This window comes from Nuphar pumila, chromosome 10 (assembly GCF_984573655.1).
Source record: "Nuphar pumila chromosome 10, dmNupPumi1.hap1.1, whole genome shotgun sequence".
Taxonomy (NCBI): domain Eukaryota; kingdom Viridiplantae; phylum Streptophyta; class Magnoliopsida; order Nymphaeales; family Nymphaeaceae; genus Nuphar; species Nuphar pumila.
In genome coordinates, this window is record NC_143258.1 from 8,195,034 (window position 1) to 8,213,264 (window position 18,231).

At 35.3% G+C, this 18,231-nt stretch overlaps 1 protein-coding gene across 1 annotated transcript; it reads left to right on the top strand.

The window, feature by feature from the left end:
* Positions 1-2,574: 2,574 nt before the first annotated feature.
* LOC149823429 (beta-glucosidase 12-like) lies at positions 2,575-12,684 on the top strand. Its single transcript, XM_090018829.1, has 13 exons — positions 2,575-2,741; positions 2,842-2,911; positions 3,016-3,074; positions 4,143-4,218; positions 5,176-5,253; positions 6,033-6,120; positions 6,719-6,971; positions 7,775-7,890; positions 9,257-9,477; positions 10,573-10,604; positions 11,351-11,453; positions 11,546-11,654; positions 12,355-12,684. Exons 1-13 carry the CDS (start codon positions 2,592-2,594, stop codon positions 12,521-12,523), a joined length of 1,524 nt encoding a protein of 507 aa, XP_089874955.1. The 5' UTR covers positions 2,575-2,591; the 3' UTR covers positions 12,524-12,684.
* The last annotated feature ends 5,547 nt before the right edge of the window (positions 12,685-18,231 follow it).

An 18,231-nucleotide genomic window follows, 5' to 3' on the forward strand; every position in this document is an offset into this window, starting at 1 on the left:
AACAGTTAGACCTCGTACTAACGGCCGGATCCCATCGCTTTTGGAAACGAAGGCGAGTTTTATAAAAAAAATATTTTTGTAAAAATCTTTTAAACATCAATACAATTCTCTAGTTGGTGAAATTTCCAATCAACACATGGACACCATCAACCTAATCAGAGCATGCGAATAAATAAATTATGACTGGACCAGCTCGTCTTAATCTGGATTTATGTCACGTCTAGTCCTCACCACATCTTAAGAATGGCTACAAATAGCTATAACATTCATTTAAAGCTGATTCGCATGGTCTTATGCTATTTCCCTTGGATTTATGTGTCATTATATTTACCCATCTTAAACTTTGTCCATTTGTTAAGTAAGTTATGCTGACAGTATTTTGTTCTTGTGTCTCCAACTCCAAACATTTCGACCTTGCCCTTATTTTGACTTTAATTTAGGTAGTGGCATGGGCGAGAGGAAGATGAGGGTGAGATCCTTTTTCAAATTTTCATGTTTTACTATGGTATGCATAATCCCTTTTTAACCTTTTAATGTGGTAAATGAAATAATTTTCTTTTTTCTTTCTTACTCTCACTAATTGGATGGATAAACAAGATAATACATTCTATATATTTGTTGATGTTTGTTTCAAATTGCAAATATAGTAAGCCTTATACAAGGGCATTTATTTGATTTATTTTTTTAGTTGTGTTTTAAATTAAAATATAGTATAATGTGTTTTCAATGCATATATGTTTGTATGTCTTCATTCATCTTATTTGTTATAACAAAATAATATAAGATGATTTATCTATGCCCAGCCATGTGGAAAGGTATATATATATATATATATATATATATATATATATATATATATATATATATATATATATATATATATACACACACACACGCTTGTTCTGCCCATTAGGCTCCTTCAAAAAACATAGTTTTGGTATTTTTTCTCACATCTAATATCGTAGATGTGACCTATAGGCTTTGTTTAGTGGGAACTGGCTTTTGGATCACCAGAATCTGACCTGTATATAGGTTTTTTTGGTGATCCAAAATCAATGGCTATGAAGGCATCATTTTTTTCCGGCTCATAAAAATACATTTTTTTGTCGAAAAAACATGATCCAAGAGTCAATTGCCACTAAATTGAGCATGATAAATACATCTAATGGTTCAGATCCATCATAAAACACTGCAAACTATAGGGCCTAACATGGCGGAATGAGAAAAGGACTAATATATTCAGTTCTCTCTCTCTCTCTCTCTCTCTCTCTATACATATATATATATATATTAAACATGCGAATATCCAAATTACAATCCGGATTCATCATTTTCAGCACTTTGTTTCATATAACTGATCTTGAATATGTGTTCCACAATGTCCATTTGCTAAGAATAGACACTTGAATCATGTTTTTAGATGAAAAAAAAGTTGAATAAATAAATACAATTATTTAAAGCTTCAACATTTATAGAAGTTCTGGGCAACGATTTTCAAGTCTGAAAAGAACTTGCTAGGAAGGTGACACAGTACTGGCCTAGCAGACGAGTAACTTTCTGTCACTTTCCTTGCAAGAAACGAATGAGAGAGGTTGGCATTCCAATAAAGAGTTCTACAGATGAACGGCGTTGAAAGAGTTAACAATGAGCCCTTCTTATATGCCTCTCGTGGGGTGTCGTTCACGGTTGAAAGAGTTCTATTCTTGCACTTTGTGGATTATTATAAGAACCATTGAATGAACTATTGGATTTGAAGCCATCAATTGACCATGAAAATAAAATTATTTGATGTTTCAACTTTATCGTTTTCCAAAAAAATTTTGTCCTCACAAGCAACGTTTTCACCCCGCCCCGTTTAGACTGAGGATGGAGGACATGAAACCGGGATGGAAGTTAAAATCAAAACCCCTGCAGGGATGGACTTATGCTTTCTCCCACCCCGTCCCCGATCTCCGCCTTACCCCCCCCCCCCCCCCCCCCCCTCGTCCCGTTTGGACCGGGGATGGAGGACATGAAACGAGGATAGAGGCAGAGATGGAGGTTAAAATTAAAACCCGTGCAAGAATGGAGGCGGGGGATGGAGGGTAGGATTTTGAGCGGGGGTGGGCCCCCACCCCCGCCCTGGTCCACTGCCATCCCTAGCAACATTATCACCATCGAATCGAATCACTCAAAAATGATTAGATTCAGGGTCGAACCCGATCCCTACTAAAAAAATAGGCCAAATTGACATAATCAGCCTGACTCAAGCTGATTTGGGGTTGAATCGCCCTTTTCTTTATTTTTATAAATGTTTAATTTTCAATTTATTGCTATTTTTTAATTTAAAATTTTAAAAATTTTAGCCGATACTATGAATCCTGAAAATTAATTGGGTCCAAAAACCATTTTTTGACAACAATGCTCACAAGAATTTCAGTCGTTCTTTTCTTCTTAGTTTTTGGTCAAGCCTGGCTTGTGATTGGAATCCATATCTCCCTAGGTTATCATATTGTGACCTGACCATGTGTAGCTATATCTCATACGACTCCAGTCCTTAAAGGCTATATAAAGATGCACGTACTACCTAAGCTAACCATATAACCATAGCAATGGCTGCCAACTTCCCCTTCTTTCTTTTCTTCTTTCTCTCCTGCCTGATATATGTGTCCCCTACTCCATCTCAAGAAATTGTTTCTTCACTTAGCAGGAAGAGCTTCCCAAAGGACTTCATCTTTGGCACTGCATCTGCATCATACCAGGTTTGGCATTTAAGAACTGGCCTTACTGTGTCAAGTCACGCAGTTTAATTCCAAAGCATTATTTTTCTAATAAGGAGAAACAAAATTTTCTTTGGTCCAGTATGAAGGTGCTGCTAAAGAAGGTGGGAGACGCCCTAGCATTTGGGATACCTTCACTCATACCCAGCCAAGTACGGGCACGATATCCTTTTTCTACTGCATGCTAAAGGAAGCTTGCAACTGCAACTTTTCTTTTTTCTTTTTCTATGTTTATTAAGCAGATGCGCTTGTGCAGACAAGATTAAAGACGGTTCTAATGGAGACGTAGCGGTGGATCAATATCATCGTTACAAGGTTTGCTAATACGTTTCATATATATAATTTTCTTTAAAATACCGAAAATGATGTAGATGGTACTCACTTTTTGACACGAATTCGAGTTTTGATAGCAACTTGAAAAAATATTGCAAACATGGCCAATTTACTAAAATATAACAAACATGGCCAATTTACTGTTTACTTGATACTTTTACCCTCTTGTTGCCTACAAAAGTAGGCACCTTCTTTAAACCATTTTGTCTATGTTGTTGCCTAAAAAAACTAGGCGCCATGTAGCCTAGAAAAATCAGGCACCATGTAAGTCGACGTCGCCCCGAAAAATCAGACACTTAAATGTGTAGGCGCGACAAAGAGCCAAAGTGTCTAAGTGAACAGTAAATTGGCCATGTTCGGTATATTATTTAACTTGCGGTTAGCAATGGTATTTTCAATAAAATTGAGGACCTTCTACGTCATTGTCCGTTTAAAATATTAAGTTGATATCTAGAATAAACAGCTATATAGTGTTTACTGTGAAGTGCATCCATACTGTTAGTTTCTATGACCAAGCAACGCATGATTCAGTAGGAAAAGTACTTAATAAAAAGGAATGCTTGAGTAGAATTCTGTGATCACACTCAGAGGAGGAATCACTACAGTTAGAAACTTAGAAGCAGAAATGCCCACGAGGGCTCCACTTATATATGTTGCAGGAGTAACTCGTGAATATCGACCTAGTTGAAGGGATGTAATGAGTTTGAAATCCACCCATGTAGGTCCTTTGCCGTGAGCCAACACCTAGATGGTGGCTGTTCACCGGTTGATGGCATGAAATGATTGCACCAAGTACCTTGTAGGATGTCCTCTTAACAAATGACCCTTTGCCTGTTTTTAGCATTTATGGCCGGTTCTGAGAATTGCACTCTATTGGTTTTTCTTTTTTCTTTCAAGAAAGCGTGATCAAGGTTTTTCTTAAGAAATCATGATTAAGTTCATACATCGTGAACATTGTTTTCTAATGACGTTTGTGGTTCTGAACATTGCAGAAGTTCATTATCTTCAACATTTTTTGTAACTACAATTTTTTGCTGTGAAATATTGCAGGAGGATGTGAAATTGATGAAACACTTAGGGATGGATGCATACCGAATCTCAATCTCTTGGAGCAGAATACTACCAAGTATGAAATCCTACATTATCCTTACATTTAATCTGAAATAAATCACTACATCAAGTATTTAGGCACTATAGAAATGAAGGGCGTCAAAGAGGATCCCCCTGAATATCGTGTGCTATCACGGTTCAGAACTACCATAGATTTTCACTAGATATATTTTATTTGTTCATATATGTTGATATTTTCTCAGGACTTTCTAAGAAAAACAAGATTTTCTAAAATCTTGTGAGATTTCTCCTGCTGACAGTTTCGTGAGAAGATTTTTTAATAGATTTCAAAGTAAACTTGTCCTTTATGATAAAGTTATTCTCGAGCTGGATTTATGAGGACAACTCCAACTTAGTGTCTGTTCAAAGTCCTTTCCCATCTCTAGATTTCAACTATATCCTTGCAAGATTTCTCTCTCTCAAAAAAAAAATAAAAAACTAAATCCTTGCAAGAATGTTCTAAAATCCAGTTCCATCACCCCTCTATCACTTTTTTCACCATCTTCCGAACAACGGCTCACATGCATTCCCAAAAAGGTGTACCAAGTTATTTTCTTGATTTTTACTTGGAGAAATCACCTCAGGATCTGTCAGGCTTACTTAGGTCACTGTCTTGACAGCACAAAACTCCAAAGGCTTAGCCCTCGCCCTCGAGGAGTCACCACACTTTGACTTGCGCAGGGTGACGCTCATGGGATTTGAACCTAGACCAACCACCTAGTGGCCTAGGCCCCATCTCACTACACCCTTGGGGCCACACCATGTTATAATCTTTTCGTTGTTATTCATAGAAAACATTTGGAAATTCAATGTTATTTATGTCACAGAGGATAACATCATATATCGGTTCCATGTCATGATGGCCGTTTCATCCAAAAGTTACTTTCCAAGCAATGGGATTATGGTGGACCCCACAATATTTGAGTCCCTTTTCTTTGATTATCAAGGTTTTTATGCACTTTTATTTTAACAGCTGGCAAGACAAGTGGTGGGATCAACAAGGAGGGTGTGGCCTACTACAACAACGTCATCAACGAGCTGCTATCTAAAGGTCTCTCCCTCTCCCTCTCCCTCTCCCTCAACAAGCCACTCATGCTCTTGTTACAACAACTAAAATTAGCTTAACAATTTTAACATAAGCAATGAGTGTTTGTCCCAATTATATATGTATATCATTTAGCACCTATCATGTTGCACCTATATATATATATATATATATATATATATATATATATATATATATATATATATATATATGAGAACTGGACATATTTGATTCTCTTTTCTCGTTCTGCCTCGTTCCGTTAGACCTTATAGTTTGAAGTATTTTATGATAGATCTTAAACATTAGATGTGTTTAACATGATCGTTTTAGAGAGAATCGACTCTTGAATCATGTTTTTTAATGAAAAAATATATTTTTATGAGATGAAAAAGTTGATACCTACATTGCCATTGATTTTGGATCACCGAAAAACATGTATACAGGTCAGATTTGGATGATCCAAAAGCTGGTTCCCACTAAACAAAGCCTGTAGATCACATCTGTGGTGTTAGATGTGAGAAAAAAATACTAAAAACTACAATTTTTTAATGAGCATAATGGGGGCAGAACGAGCACATTTCTCTCTCTCTCTCTCTCTATAGTGGACTTCCTCCACTATATATATATATATATATATATATATATATATATATATATATATATATATATATATATATATATATATATATATATATATATATATATATATATATATATATATAGTGGAGGAAGTCCAGCCCGTTTTAGCATGCTTGTTTTGATAAAGGTATTTGTTCATGTGACAGGTGTAAAGCCTTTTGTTACTATCTTCCACTGGGATCTTCCACAAACATTAGAGAGAGAATATGGTGGATTCCTAAGTGCCAGAATTGTGTAAGTCTTACTTCTTCTGTACGCTCTTTCGGCTACATTAGTGCATCCAGAGAGTATATATCCGAACCTCTGTCAGACCCAAAACAGATGAAGACCCTAGTTGCAATCAGATCAGCATATATGGTCGATCCAGATGAAGAACCCAAATCTGGCCGGTTTATCATTTTAGCTTTAAATCAATAGGTTTTAGCCATTTTGACCAAATCTTGTACTATATATGGTATCTCTAGATTGTGAGCTTCATTGTAAGATCCGATGATCCAGTCGTGGAACCAGACCTACTGTTCATAAGTCAAATCCAGTGTCGGATCTAGAATGACCCGACTAATACCCATTGCAACCCTAGGTCCCAGTAAACATAAAATAAATGAAAAGTTTCATGTCCTCTTATATAGGTACTATTTTTTAATAAAAAGTTTCACACAAAATTCTGTGTCCTCTGTTCTTTTTGCCATGACAAAGAGTGAGGCTTGAAAAGATGAGACCAGGTGTCCCAATCCTATTGTTACCATATTTAAAAAATTAATTCTGTTATTTTTCTAAATTGTAGATTCAAAATTGAAAGAAATGATTAACCAAATTGTTTTCTGTTCTATAGAGATGATTACACGAACTTCGCCGACGTATGCTTTAAAGAATTTGGAGACAGAGTCCAGCATTGGATTACACTCAACGAGCCATGGTCATTTATAGATGGGGGCTACGTCCTTGGTCAGCTTGCACCTGGGCGATGCAGCAAGGTCCTAGGCAATTGCACCGATGGGAATTCGGCAACCGAGCCCTATGTAGTGGCCCATAACTTGCTGTTAGCCCATGCTAATGCAGTGAAGCTATACAAAGACAAGTACCAGGTAATAAATACCCTTTTCATATTGCTTTTTACGACTTAAATCATCCTTTCAATTAGGTTTAAGTGAGTTAAGTTACATGAATTGTTGGTACAAACAAGTGGAGGCTGTATCCAGTACTCAGGCTATGTACTTAGCACACTAGACATCTCCATGCCTGAGCCAGCCATCCCCAGGACAGTGATCAGCTTGAGCGGGATCCAAAGAGGTCTCATATTAGAAAAACTTTTTTTTACTGGCGTGCCAATTAAAGATCATTTTTACTAGCGCTATTTTACTTAGTGTAAGTGAAAAACTGGGTTATACTGGCGCTAGATGTACTACTTCAGTATAATAAACTTTTGCCTGCCGACCGAGAAGGTGAGTCTCAGTCCTATGATACATGGCATCATTCTCCGGGGGCCTAGTACTTTTCTTAGTATTGGGCCTTTCTACTGGATTTGCTCTCGTTCAATTCTTACAACTAAAAAAATGTTGTTTTAATAAAAACTAAAATAAGTATATAATAGGCCTAGGCCATAAGTTGTTGCCATAACACAAAGGTAACAGCTAAAAAGAGAACAAAAAAGCAAAAGAGAATGAATGAAAGAAAACCCTCTTGGAAGGATCATGGCAACGATATATTCTTTCAACATATATGTAGTAATGAAGCTCGTCATTATTCAATCAGGAAGAGATTTTTGCAATGCCTAACTACCAATGCAATTTGCAACTGGCTGTACATCCTTTCCTGTCATGATGGTAGAAAGGGTTTTGTTAAATATCTTTTTAAAGTATGTTGATTTTATTTCTGTCTTTTTTTGCAGAAAGCACAGAAGGGAGAAATAGGCATTACCTTGATATCACAATGGTTTGTGCCATACTCAAGTTCTGCATCCGACCATATGGCAGCACAACGGGCACTTGATTTTGTGCTTGGATGGTAACTGATCTCTCTCTCTCTCTCTCTCTCTCTCTCTCTCTCTCTCTCTCTCTCTCTCTCTCTCTCATACACACACACAAAAGAGCAGACGCAATTCTTTGAAGCACATCCAGTGTTAAGTGTTCTGCCCAACCAAGGGCAGCTTGTTAATAAAGGGTGCCCTCGCTATTAAAGAAGGGGCCCTGTGTCCCTCTTAAATGGGCCGAACACTTATAAAGTGTTTGACACAAAACCACGCCTTCTAATTCTTGGCAACAAAGGTAGCCCGCCCAGTGAAAGGATGCCACGGATAACCCACTAGACAACCTTGAAAATGCTTCAATGATAACTTCAACAAATTAAAACTCAACCTCTTTTTATCAATTGACAAGCAAACTATTTGCCCCCGTCTTTATGGCATGCTCACAATACATGTTGGCAACTTAACACATAACATTTGAAATTCTTCAGTTCCTACTATTTTCTAATTTATCCTCCATGCAAAAATACATTTAAGTTGGGGTCAGCTATCTATGTCATAGCACATGCACATGCTATATGGGGTCATCACATGTTTAGGGGCACCACACATCACATTGACATGCCATTTGACACCCTATGGCAGGTTTGAGCATAATTTTAAATATTAAAATACTAAGATTATTTATTCACAAATTAAATATTTAAAAAATTCAAGTCCTTTTCTGTTAGCACTTAATTTATAAAAAAAAAAATTAAGATCCATGTCCTTGCCCACAAGCTGAAGAAACATCATGAGTTTGAATCGCACAGGTGCACATCTCTTGTTGCAAAGTTGAAGTTGGGTGTTCTTCAAGATGGGCAACGAGAATTTGGGTTTTATGGCAATGATCTCGCGAGTGAGTGAGACGGTTTTCTCCAATTATCCAAAAATTTCCTTGTCCTATGTGTCCTAGCTTTCAAAAAAATTTGGTATTCATGTCCCATATTTGTATTTAATCCACGTTCTGTCCATGTCTGCTCCACATGGTCAGCAATATATTATTGTCAATATATGAGCAATTTAACTATTACAAAAGATATATGACTAAAATGTAGAAATGCCTTCCAGCACCCATGGTGGAATCATACACGCAATGTAAGTGTTCTACCAAAATGGATGTCTCGCGTCTTCATTTTTTTGGGACAAATTAAGGAGTCGCACCCATAGAAATGTGACTCTTTTGTCTAGGACAACTCATCCAGCACTGTTGTGTAATGACTATGAAAGGCACCCTTAGGATTGTCATGCTTCTCAGATTTGGCTTCTGCTACCACCTTCACACTGGGACTTCGCATTTTAGTGACACCATGATGCTAACTTTTATCAAAGCATCAATTTTTAAGGTTTTTGTTGACCACATGACAGGTTTATGGATCCATTGACAAACGGTGATTATCCACAAAGCATGAGAATACTGGTGAAGGACCGTCTCCCACGATTCACAAAAGAGGAAGCACAGCTCGTAAAAGGGTCCTCTGATTTTATTGGAGTAAATTACTACACATCCTACTATGCATCAGATTATGGCTCAAGCAACACAATCATCACTCCCACCTATGCCACGGATTCTAGGGCTAACCTTACAGGTAACTTGAATACTAACATGTCATGTGGGGATACTAACTTGAATACTAAAATGCTATGACACTGCGAGCTGTTTCCCTGTCATCGAAATAGACAAAATAAATGTCATGATGAAGTCATAAAATGCAACCAAGCTTTCATTTTTGTATGAAAGTTATCTGCGTGCACCGGAAGAAAACTGATACACACTCGGGAAAGCTTTCTGCTTAAAGGAGGGATAACGTTGAAAACGACCCTCTTACCGCAGAAAAAGAGAGGGTTCAGGTTGCCATGGTGGGGCTCACCAAAACGCAACGATTTTCGTGTGTTCCTGCAGAAATTCTCAGGTGAGGGTTTCCGTGACAGGCAAACAAGCAGCGCAAGTTTGTCCGATTTAGCGTCGGACAAAATCTGAGTTTGACGATACACTCGTCTCTCTCTCTCTCTCTCTCTCTCTCTCTCTATATATATATATATATATATATATATATATACATTTGGTAGTATTGAAAGCAAAAAAATTATATGAAACTATTGAGCTGGAAATCATTGATTCAAGGTTTATTGACTCAATCTGACCTTATAAATGTGTCCAGGATGGTTTGTTTGCTCAGGATCAAACCTTAGTTCATGTTATTTCGATCCAAATATATGATCTTTTGAGTCATGAAATTTTAATGCACTGTGGACCATTAATTTTTGAAGACCTTAAAAAAAACTGCTTATGTATCACAATCATATGATTCAAAACTCATTTCCCACTAAACAAAACTTATAGAACACATTCATAGGATTTAATTTACAAAAGAAATCTAAGACCTCTTATTTCTTGCTCAATAGTTCCATATGTGTGCCCTCAGTAACACCAATATATATATATATATATATATATATATATATATATATATATATATATATATATATATATATATAAGAAAGAGAGAGAGAGAGAGAGAGAGAGAAAATAGGAAAGAAATGGTAACTTGTGTTACCCAAACAATTTTTTTAGTTGAAACTGAGTGTTGTGACTCTTGGAAATCTTGTGGATCTGAACCATATATTTACTATTATACATTTTATGGTACTAATATTTGCCATGTTTTGGATTACATCAACAGCTGAAAGGAATGGTGTGCTCATTGGCCGTGAGGTGAGTTTCATATGAAGTTATGCTTTCATAGATTATTTCATGTCATTATGCTATTTTATGTTTGATCACCTAAATAGTTAAACAATCTGGGCTGAGTTCAAGCCTATGCTGTTCATGCTGACTCGGTTATCTATATCTGATTTGAATGCATACTTGGGTCTTGGTTTAAGGATCTGTATTTGAAAATAATGTATCAGCTTCAGATGTGATATCTGTATAGACCCAATTCATTTTTACCCCTACCCTAACTCATAGTTGCATTTGTACTTGATATATTGTTGCGTACCACTTAATTATTTGGTTCACCTATACCGAGTACTGGCACGAGACTCGTTTCAGAAACTATACATAGGAGTGCCAAACATTAAAGAAACTCATTTCAGATACACTGAAATTTCTCCTAATTAATTGAGAATTTTTGTTCTGTACACAATTGAACTCATTTCAAGTACATGAATTTGTTAAAATGATATAAATTGTACTTTTTTACGGTAGTTTTGAAATGATGAATTGTTGATCTATGATAATAAAACAAAAATAATAGTAATAAAGAACCTATTACAAACATGACTATTTAAAACAGCTTTTCACTTCACAAAAATGGTACTTAAAATTTTTTGTTAATTATTTGACTTCATTCAGTTTGAGTATCGCAAGTCTAGTTCTTTCTTATCATTGAGCAGCTAGTCATGAAATTTAAAGATTTGAAAAGATTATGAGTGGAATTTAATGGCCTAACTGTACAGGAAGCATCATCTGGGTTGTATGTGTTCCCCAAGGGAATAAAGGACCTCCTGGTGTACATCAAAAACAGATACAATAGTCCAAAAATATTCATTACGGAAAATGGTGAGTTTCATTTCCATACAACTCTAACTTTATCCATTTTTTGGCAATTGAAGTTGTTATTTCTCTTAATATGTTTGGATGCATGTTTGCAGGATGTTCAGAGGCCAATAATAGCACTCTTCCATTAGTGGAAGCACTCAAGGACCCGTGGAGAATTGAGTTCTACTCCAAGCATCTTTATTACCTACACGAGGCTATAAGGTTGTTAAAACCAGAACCTAGTGCTGTCATTTTTCATGTTTTTGTTCTTTATATATCTTCAATATTTTTATTTCTTTCCTCTATTACATTTGTGATTTTCAAACAGAACCTTAATAATACTTGACCCCCTTTTTTTTACCTTTTTGGAAAGAGAATCTTAACATTAGAATAAAACAAAACACATCTGACTTTTTGTATTTGGAAGTATAATTTGTTTGAATATGAGAATAAGATCTTTCACTCTAGCAAATACACCAGCTTGATTTGGTTATCGATCCCTACTTTTTTTGTGTTACCTGCAGAATTGTTAATGGGATGAGTTAACAAATTGTTTTCAAGTTGTAATTAAGGACATGGTTTTTTAATCCAGAAGGATCCATGGATCTCAATGGTCAATAATTCAATATGGCCAGATCAGACATTAATTGGGTGCACAATTTTTATTTTAAAAAAAAATTCTAAACTGTAACTTTTCATGCTCCAAAGGGTTTTGATTTTTTCTGCAATTTTTTTGGAAAGACCAAGACTTTTTTTTCGTTTCTTGAAGTTTTATTAAAAGAGGCATATCTTAAATGGTGTATTGCTAATTGTACTCAGGATTTCTCCACAAGGCTTGGATAGCTACTATCGCTAGCTAGAACTCTTAAGAGATTTTCTGAAAGTACACTGAAATCTTTTTTTATGTGATGTTTTCTTACAGGGAGGGAGTTGATGTCAGGGGATATTTTGCATGGTCGCTTCTTGACAATTTTGAGTGGAACAATGGGTACACAGTCAGATTCGGACTTGTTTTCGTCGACTATAAAAATGGATTGAAGAGGCATCCAAAGCGTTCTGCTCTTTGGTTTCAAAAATTCCTTCAAGCCTAGGAACTAAGATTATGTTCTAGCTGCGACTTACTATCAAATAAAGCATGTTGATGCACTATTATTAAATAAAGCATGTTGTATCATCCATTCTTTCATTTATCTCCTGATTACTATCAAATAAAGCATTTGGATGTATACTATTAAATATACAGTTTGTGGAATTATCATCCTCTCTCTCTCTCTCTCTCTCTCTCTCTCTCTCTCTCTCTCTCTCTCTCTCTCTCTCTCTCTGGTGTGTGTGTGCTTTAAATATACAGTATTGTATGTTATATATTTGATATCATCCATAGTACAATAGTATCTTGTAATAATTGATATAAAATTTGATTTTTTTATCTAAAGTTTTAAGCCTACGGTCGGCTATTGCTTTCTAAATACCTTAATGAATTTGGCTAAACATCAAAAATCATTTAAACTGATATATTTTCTAATTAATGACTAAACTGTGGAGGTCAGTTTGATGCATCAAGCATTAATTGAAATAATATAGGGTGACAATTTTCCATAGTTTCTTTTGGCTAGGCCAAGGGAAAACTCCATCACTCTATATGCCTTTTGTACAACAATCTATGTGGTTTTCCGTTTCGCATCATCAGAAAAAATGGCAAATTTATTTAAATGATTTTAGGCAGGCCTTTTATAGCAAGTTTATTATTCAGAACAAAAAGGATGATAAGGTGGCCCTTTTGCAACTTTATTTCTTTCATAAAATAAGGAGCTCTTTTATTTTCTAAAGTAAAATGGATTTTCTTTTGATTTTATTTTTCCCGATGGTCATACATTACTAGGTATACAAATCGGACAGACTTTTGACTCGGGTTCGATAAGATCCAACCATATTAAGAAATTCATGGCAATGACCATATTGAAAACTAGGTCAGATCCAGAACGTGCAGTTGGGCAGTTCCAAATCCAAATCCAGCTCTGAGTACGCAAATGATGTTGAAACTGGGTCAGTACCAACTAGTTTTATCTTTCTCCACGCTTATTCCATATGATAAATGCCACACCTTTTGATTAGTAGAACATTTGGTCTACATTGAGATAAAAGGACATCATATTAGTACGTTATAGGTAGAGCTGTCAATGGGTCGGGTCAAGAGCGGATTGGGTCACCATTAATACACCCATACAAGTAATAATGGAGTTTGGGTTCGCCATTAATCCCTGAGTGATGAGTTATCACTGAGGGTTAAGAAAATAGAGTTTACGCAAGTCCCAGATGAGAAGCCCAATTCAGATCCTCATCCAACCACTTAAATCAAATCCTGAATCTGAAGTTGTCGACAGACAACCTTACAAATAACCCTCCCCCCTACAAATCCTCCAGCTCCTTTAAAGCCAGATCAAGCTTCGAAGGAAGATTCTTCATTTTTATAACATAACACATTGGGTTGGAAGTTGAAATCCTCTGCATTTTAGAACCTGATCAGTGAGCAATTTGTCATGTAGAATCAGCTATCCTGTCAAAGATCCTCTAGTTGGAAATGCAGCATCCCAAAGAGCCTTTGATGGGAGCCAAACTACCATTGGCAGGCCCAACATCCAACACTAAAATCCGCATCATTAGAGTGATTCCAGTATATAGAGTCTTCATTGCCATTGAGGGATAAACCTAAAAGCTCACTCATTAAACACATCCATTCATCAAAGACAAGCATTGGAATGTTTCTTCTTAATTCAATCTCCCAACCGCTATTAGGCTTCCAAAATTCAGTAACTTTTCCCTCTTTTTTTTGCTAAATCTCGAAAAACATCTTCGAGACAACCTTCTCTCTTTTAAGAATCTTTTCGAAACAATGCTATCATATATTTACAAGCTTAATATGTATTGCATCCAAGAAATCTAAAATCTTAACCCATCATTTCCAAACCCCTAAGCCACTCTACCATTTTGATCCACCAACCCACCACCTCCAAGCCAGCCGGTCAGATTATATTTGGACTTGCAAACTAGGCCTATCAAGCTTTATGAGAAGCCAAAGCCATTTCATGAGCAGCACCTTGTTCCATTTCCCAATCTCTCTAATGCTTAAACCACTTTCCTCCTTACCACAAGAGATGATGATGCTCCATGAAACCAAGTGAATCTTATGTTTAATTATCACTTTTACATAACCAAATAAACTTATAAAAAATCTTTTTGGTGTGCTTCTTAGTCTTCCGTGTGATCTGAAATATCTAAATATAGTGCAAGATAACACTTCTGAGGACATGCTTTACAAGTGTAATTCTAGCAATTGCAAAAACCTATCCATAAATTGACTTTAGAATGCACCTTATCTTCAATTTCCCTCCGGCACTACAAGGATGAGGGTCAATAACAGTGATTTTTCTCGCCATTATTGATCTATTTCTTGCTCCTATTGGCCTATAACGATGATAATTGTCATCATTAAGTGGCTGTAAAGAAATAACCTTTGTTGACCAATCATGGCGACATTTATAGATCACCGTTAAAGGTGACCCAACACAAGCAAGATTACTCATGAAACTGGGAAAACTAATAGCGGTGAAGTAGCCTATAACGATGAGATTATTTTAATGGCAAGATCTCTGAATCGCCATTATAGGCTACCTATAGGTTATAACATTTCTGTGTCACCATTATAGCCTATAACATCAAGCATTAACTCATTGTTGTAGGATATAACTAGGAGAATTAACCCACCATTATAGGTTGACCTTGCCTATAATGGTGAGACATGAATGTCGTTGTTATAGAATATAAACCTGCAAATTAAAAACTACTTATCAGTTTTAAAAAAAAATTATATTAAAAAATATACACTGCAACAACACTTCAAATATACTAAAATTAACAACTGAAACATACACTCAATAAAAACAACATTACACTTCAAACATACATCCTCAAACATTCAACGCACTTCAAACTATTGACATACACTTCAAACATATATTCAACAAAAACTTCAAATACACTACAAAAAATAAACATAAACTTCAAAAATATAAACCCCATACATCATCTACAATCCTGCAACAAACGCACTTCAAATACAAACCCACTATATTCTCTCCAAATCTGCAACAAACACACTTCAAATATAAACCCCTTGCACTTTATTTCATCCTCTTTAACTCTGCAACAAACATATAGACTTCTAATATTCACATAAATCAAAATTTAATTATAACAATTATAGCAAAGAGTTAATTCATCAAAACATATAGACTTCTCATATAAGCAAAGAGTTTAAAAATTTATATCAAGAATGAGGTGTTATGTCTTTACTCATCCATGAAGGCTTGCATCTCCTCTTTGAGCTTCCTAGTTGCTTTTCTCTTGCGTCATTTCATCTCTTAATTGTTGGATTTTCATCTGTGTTGCTTGCAGCTGAGTAGATAGCTGCGAAATTCAGGCATTGCTAAAATAGGATGGTTTGAATAGAGAAAAAAATACATTCATTCTCCTTACATATCCGTAACGCTCCCCAAGGACCTTGGCAAAGACGTCTCGCTATGTCATTGACGGGCTTTCTTATGAAGAAGATGTTGAATTTTCAATATCTACATATTGCAACTTTGTCTGCACATCATTAATAATTGATTATCAGTAACTAATGACAATGTAAAAAATAGAATGAATGAATATGACACTACAAAGTGTGAGTTACTTACAAAGGTATCTTTTGCCTCGCTACAGACGAATCTCGTGCAATCTGAATGAATGTGTATTTTTTTATAGAATGCACTCGTCATCGATTTCTGCCCATCTATTTCAGTCTATAAATAACAAATTAAGAATCTATTAGATCAAACATATTTAGCATTATACTATATAAAAAAAAACTTAGGAAATAAGCAACTTACCCTTGTATGATACCTTTGAAGGTACAAAGACAATTCACTGGTATGTTTTGCTCTATTCACCAAATTTTTCTTTGACGCCCAGTGTTAACTAAAAGAAGATCAATTAGTAGATGCAAATTTAAAATTTTTAAAATTTAAATATTTATTTACTTACAAATATACACCCAATAGTCTTCAGTAAAAAACGTGCAAATTCTTCTTCACACTTCAGAGTTAACTCCCTCGAAAGGATGTTGTTATGCTATGTCGTAGTTTTGAAACTTCTGGTAATGCTTGTAGAAACCTTCTCGCACCTTTGAATATGATAATTGAAGCTACTTCTCCATGCACCACTAATGTTCAGCTATATATTTATCTAAATCAAACTCTTTCTGTACTAAATTATAAAAATATAGTTACTAATACTCTTTTTATGGATTAATTTATTCATCAAACTATAGTTAGACAATATACTTATATAAACTTTCTCATACAACACAATCTTCTCGTTGTCCGAAACCTTCTTCTAGGAGTTGTGAGTGAGTATGGCATGTTCTCTCATGATGTACGAAAGCTTCCTAGATAATATGGAGGAACCCTCGCCCACGACTCCTTGTATCCCAGACTTGATAGTTACTGATGCCTTTCGTTGCTTGGTGGACTGCACATTTGTTCTTTTCATGTTTGTGCTAAGAAGATTCTATAATTGCTAATTTATAGTAAGAAACAAAATAAATATTAATAGGAATAATTAACAATAATAAATTTTTAATTATAATAAAAAATACTTGATTAATATTTACCTGAAGCCATCATGGATGGTTGTAGAGCTGCAGTGGCCTGTGGTGTGGAGGGTCGCCTCTTCCTCCCTTAAAGTATCACCCACCTGTGATATAAAATTGATCTCGTTTAAATGTTCACCTTAGGTGGCAAGTGGTGAACCGATCTTGAGGGAGGAAGAATGCCTACGTTCTCATCATGAATATGTCAACATCTGTAGCAAACAATATTAAATCAAACTACATTATACATAATTGAATCATCCAGAAATATTCACTATGATACATGAACAACATTAAATTATATATATATATATATAAAAATAATCGGTTCACAAATTGCAGATATATCAACTGAACGACAACAACAAGATCATGGAGTTAAAATAACATACAATTATGAAATATAAACAAGGGTTATATACATTTTTTAACTCATTTTCAAGAGAAAAAAGAAATATAAAGGCAGAAAATAGAGCAATAATACATGCACTTACATTACACTTCTTTTGTGACCCTAGATGCTTTGCCAACTCTTCGATAGATAGATGTTCAATTGCACTTATATCAACTTATATATAAACTAAGTTCAATCCCCATTCAAAACATAAGCACATAATCATTCATTTAAAAAAATATATTTCAGAACCTAATTAGCATGTAGCATTCTATCAAGGATTCATAAAGTACAAATAAAAAATGAAACTATAACCAGAGTCAATATAGCATATAGATTCCAAGATTCAATTTATCTCCAAAAAGTTAAACTCAAATTCACAACAAGATCTTCAATTGAGGATAGTAACTATTATTGTATCAACCTTTTCATTTTATCACGCAGAAAACTTATTTAATTATAAAATCATTATATCTGTGAACTTTTGCATGTATATATAGATAAAAGTAGCAGTTGTTGCTTTGAGAAACACTCATGGCTTGAACTAGCCCACTTTGTTTGAGCAACACAAGAAAAAATCAGACTTTGACATTCTGGATTTCAGATTACTTATCAAACTTTGACATTCTTGATTAGCTCAAGGTTGACATTCTTGAGGAGAGACATCGTTTAGAGTCTTAGACCTATTCTAGAAAATAATAGCAATTCATTCTTTT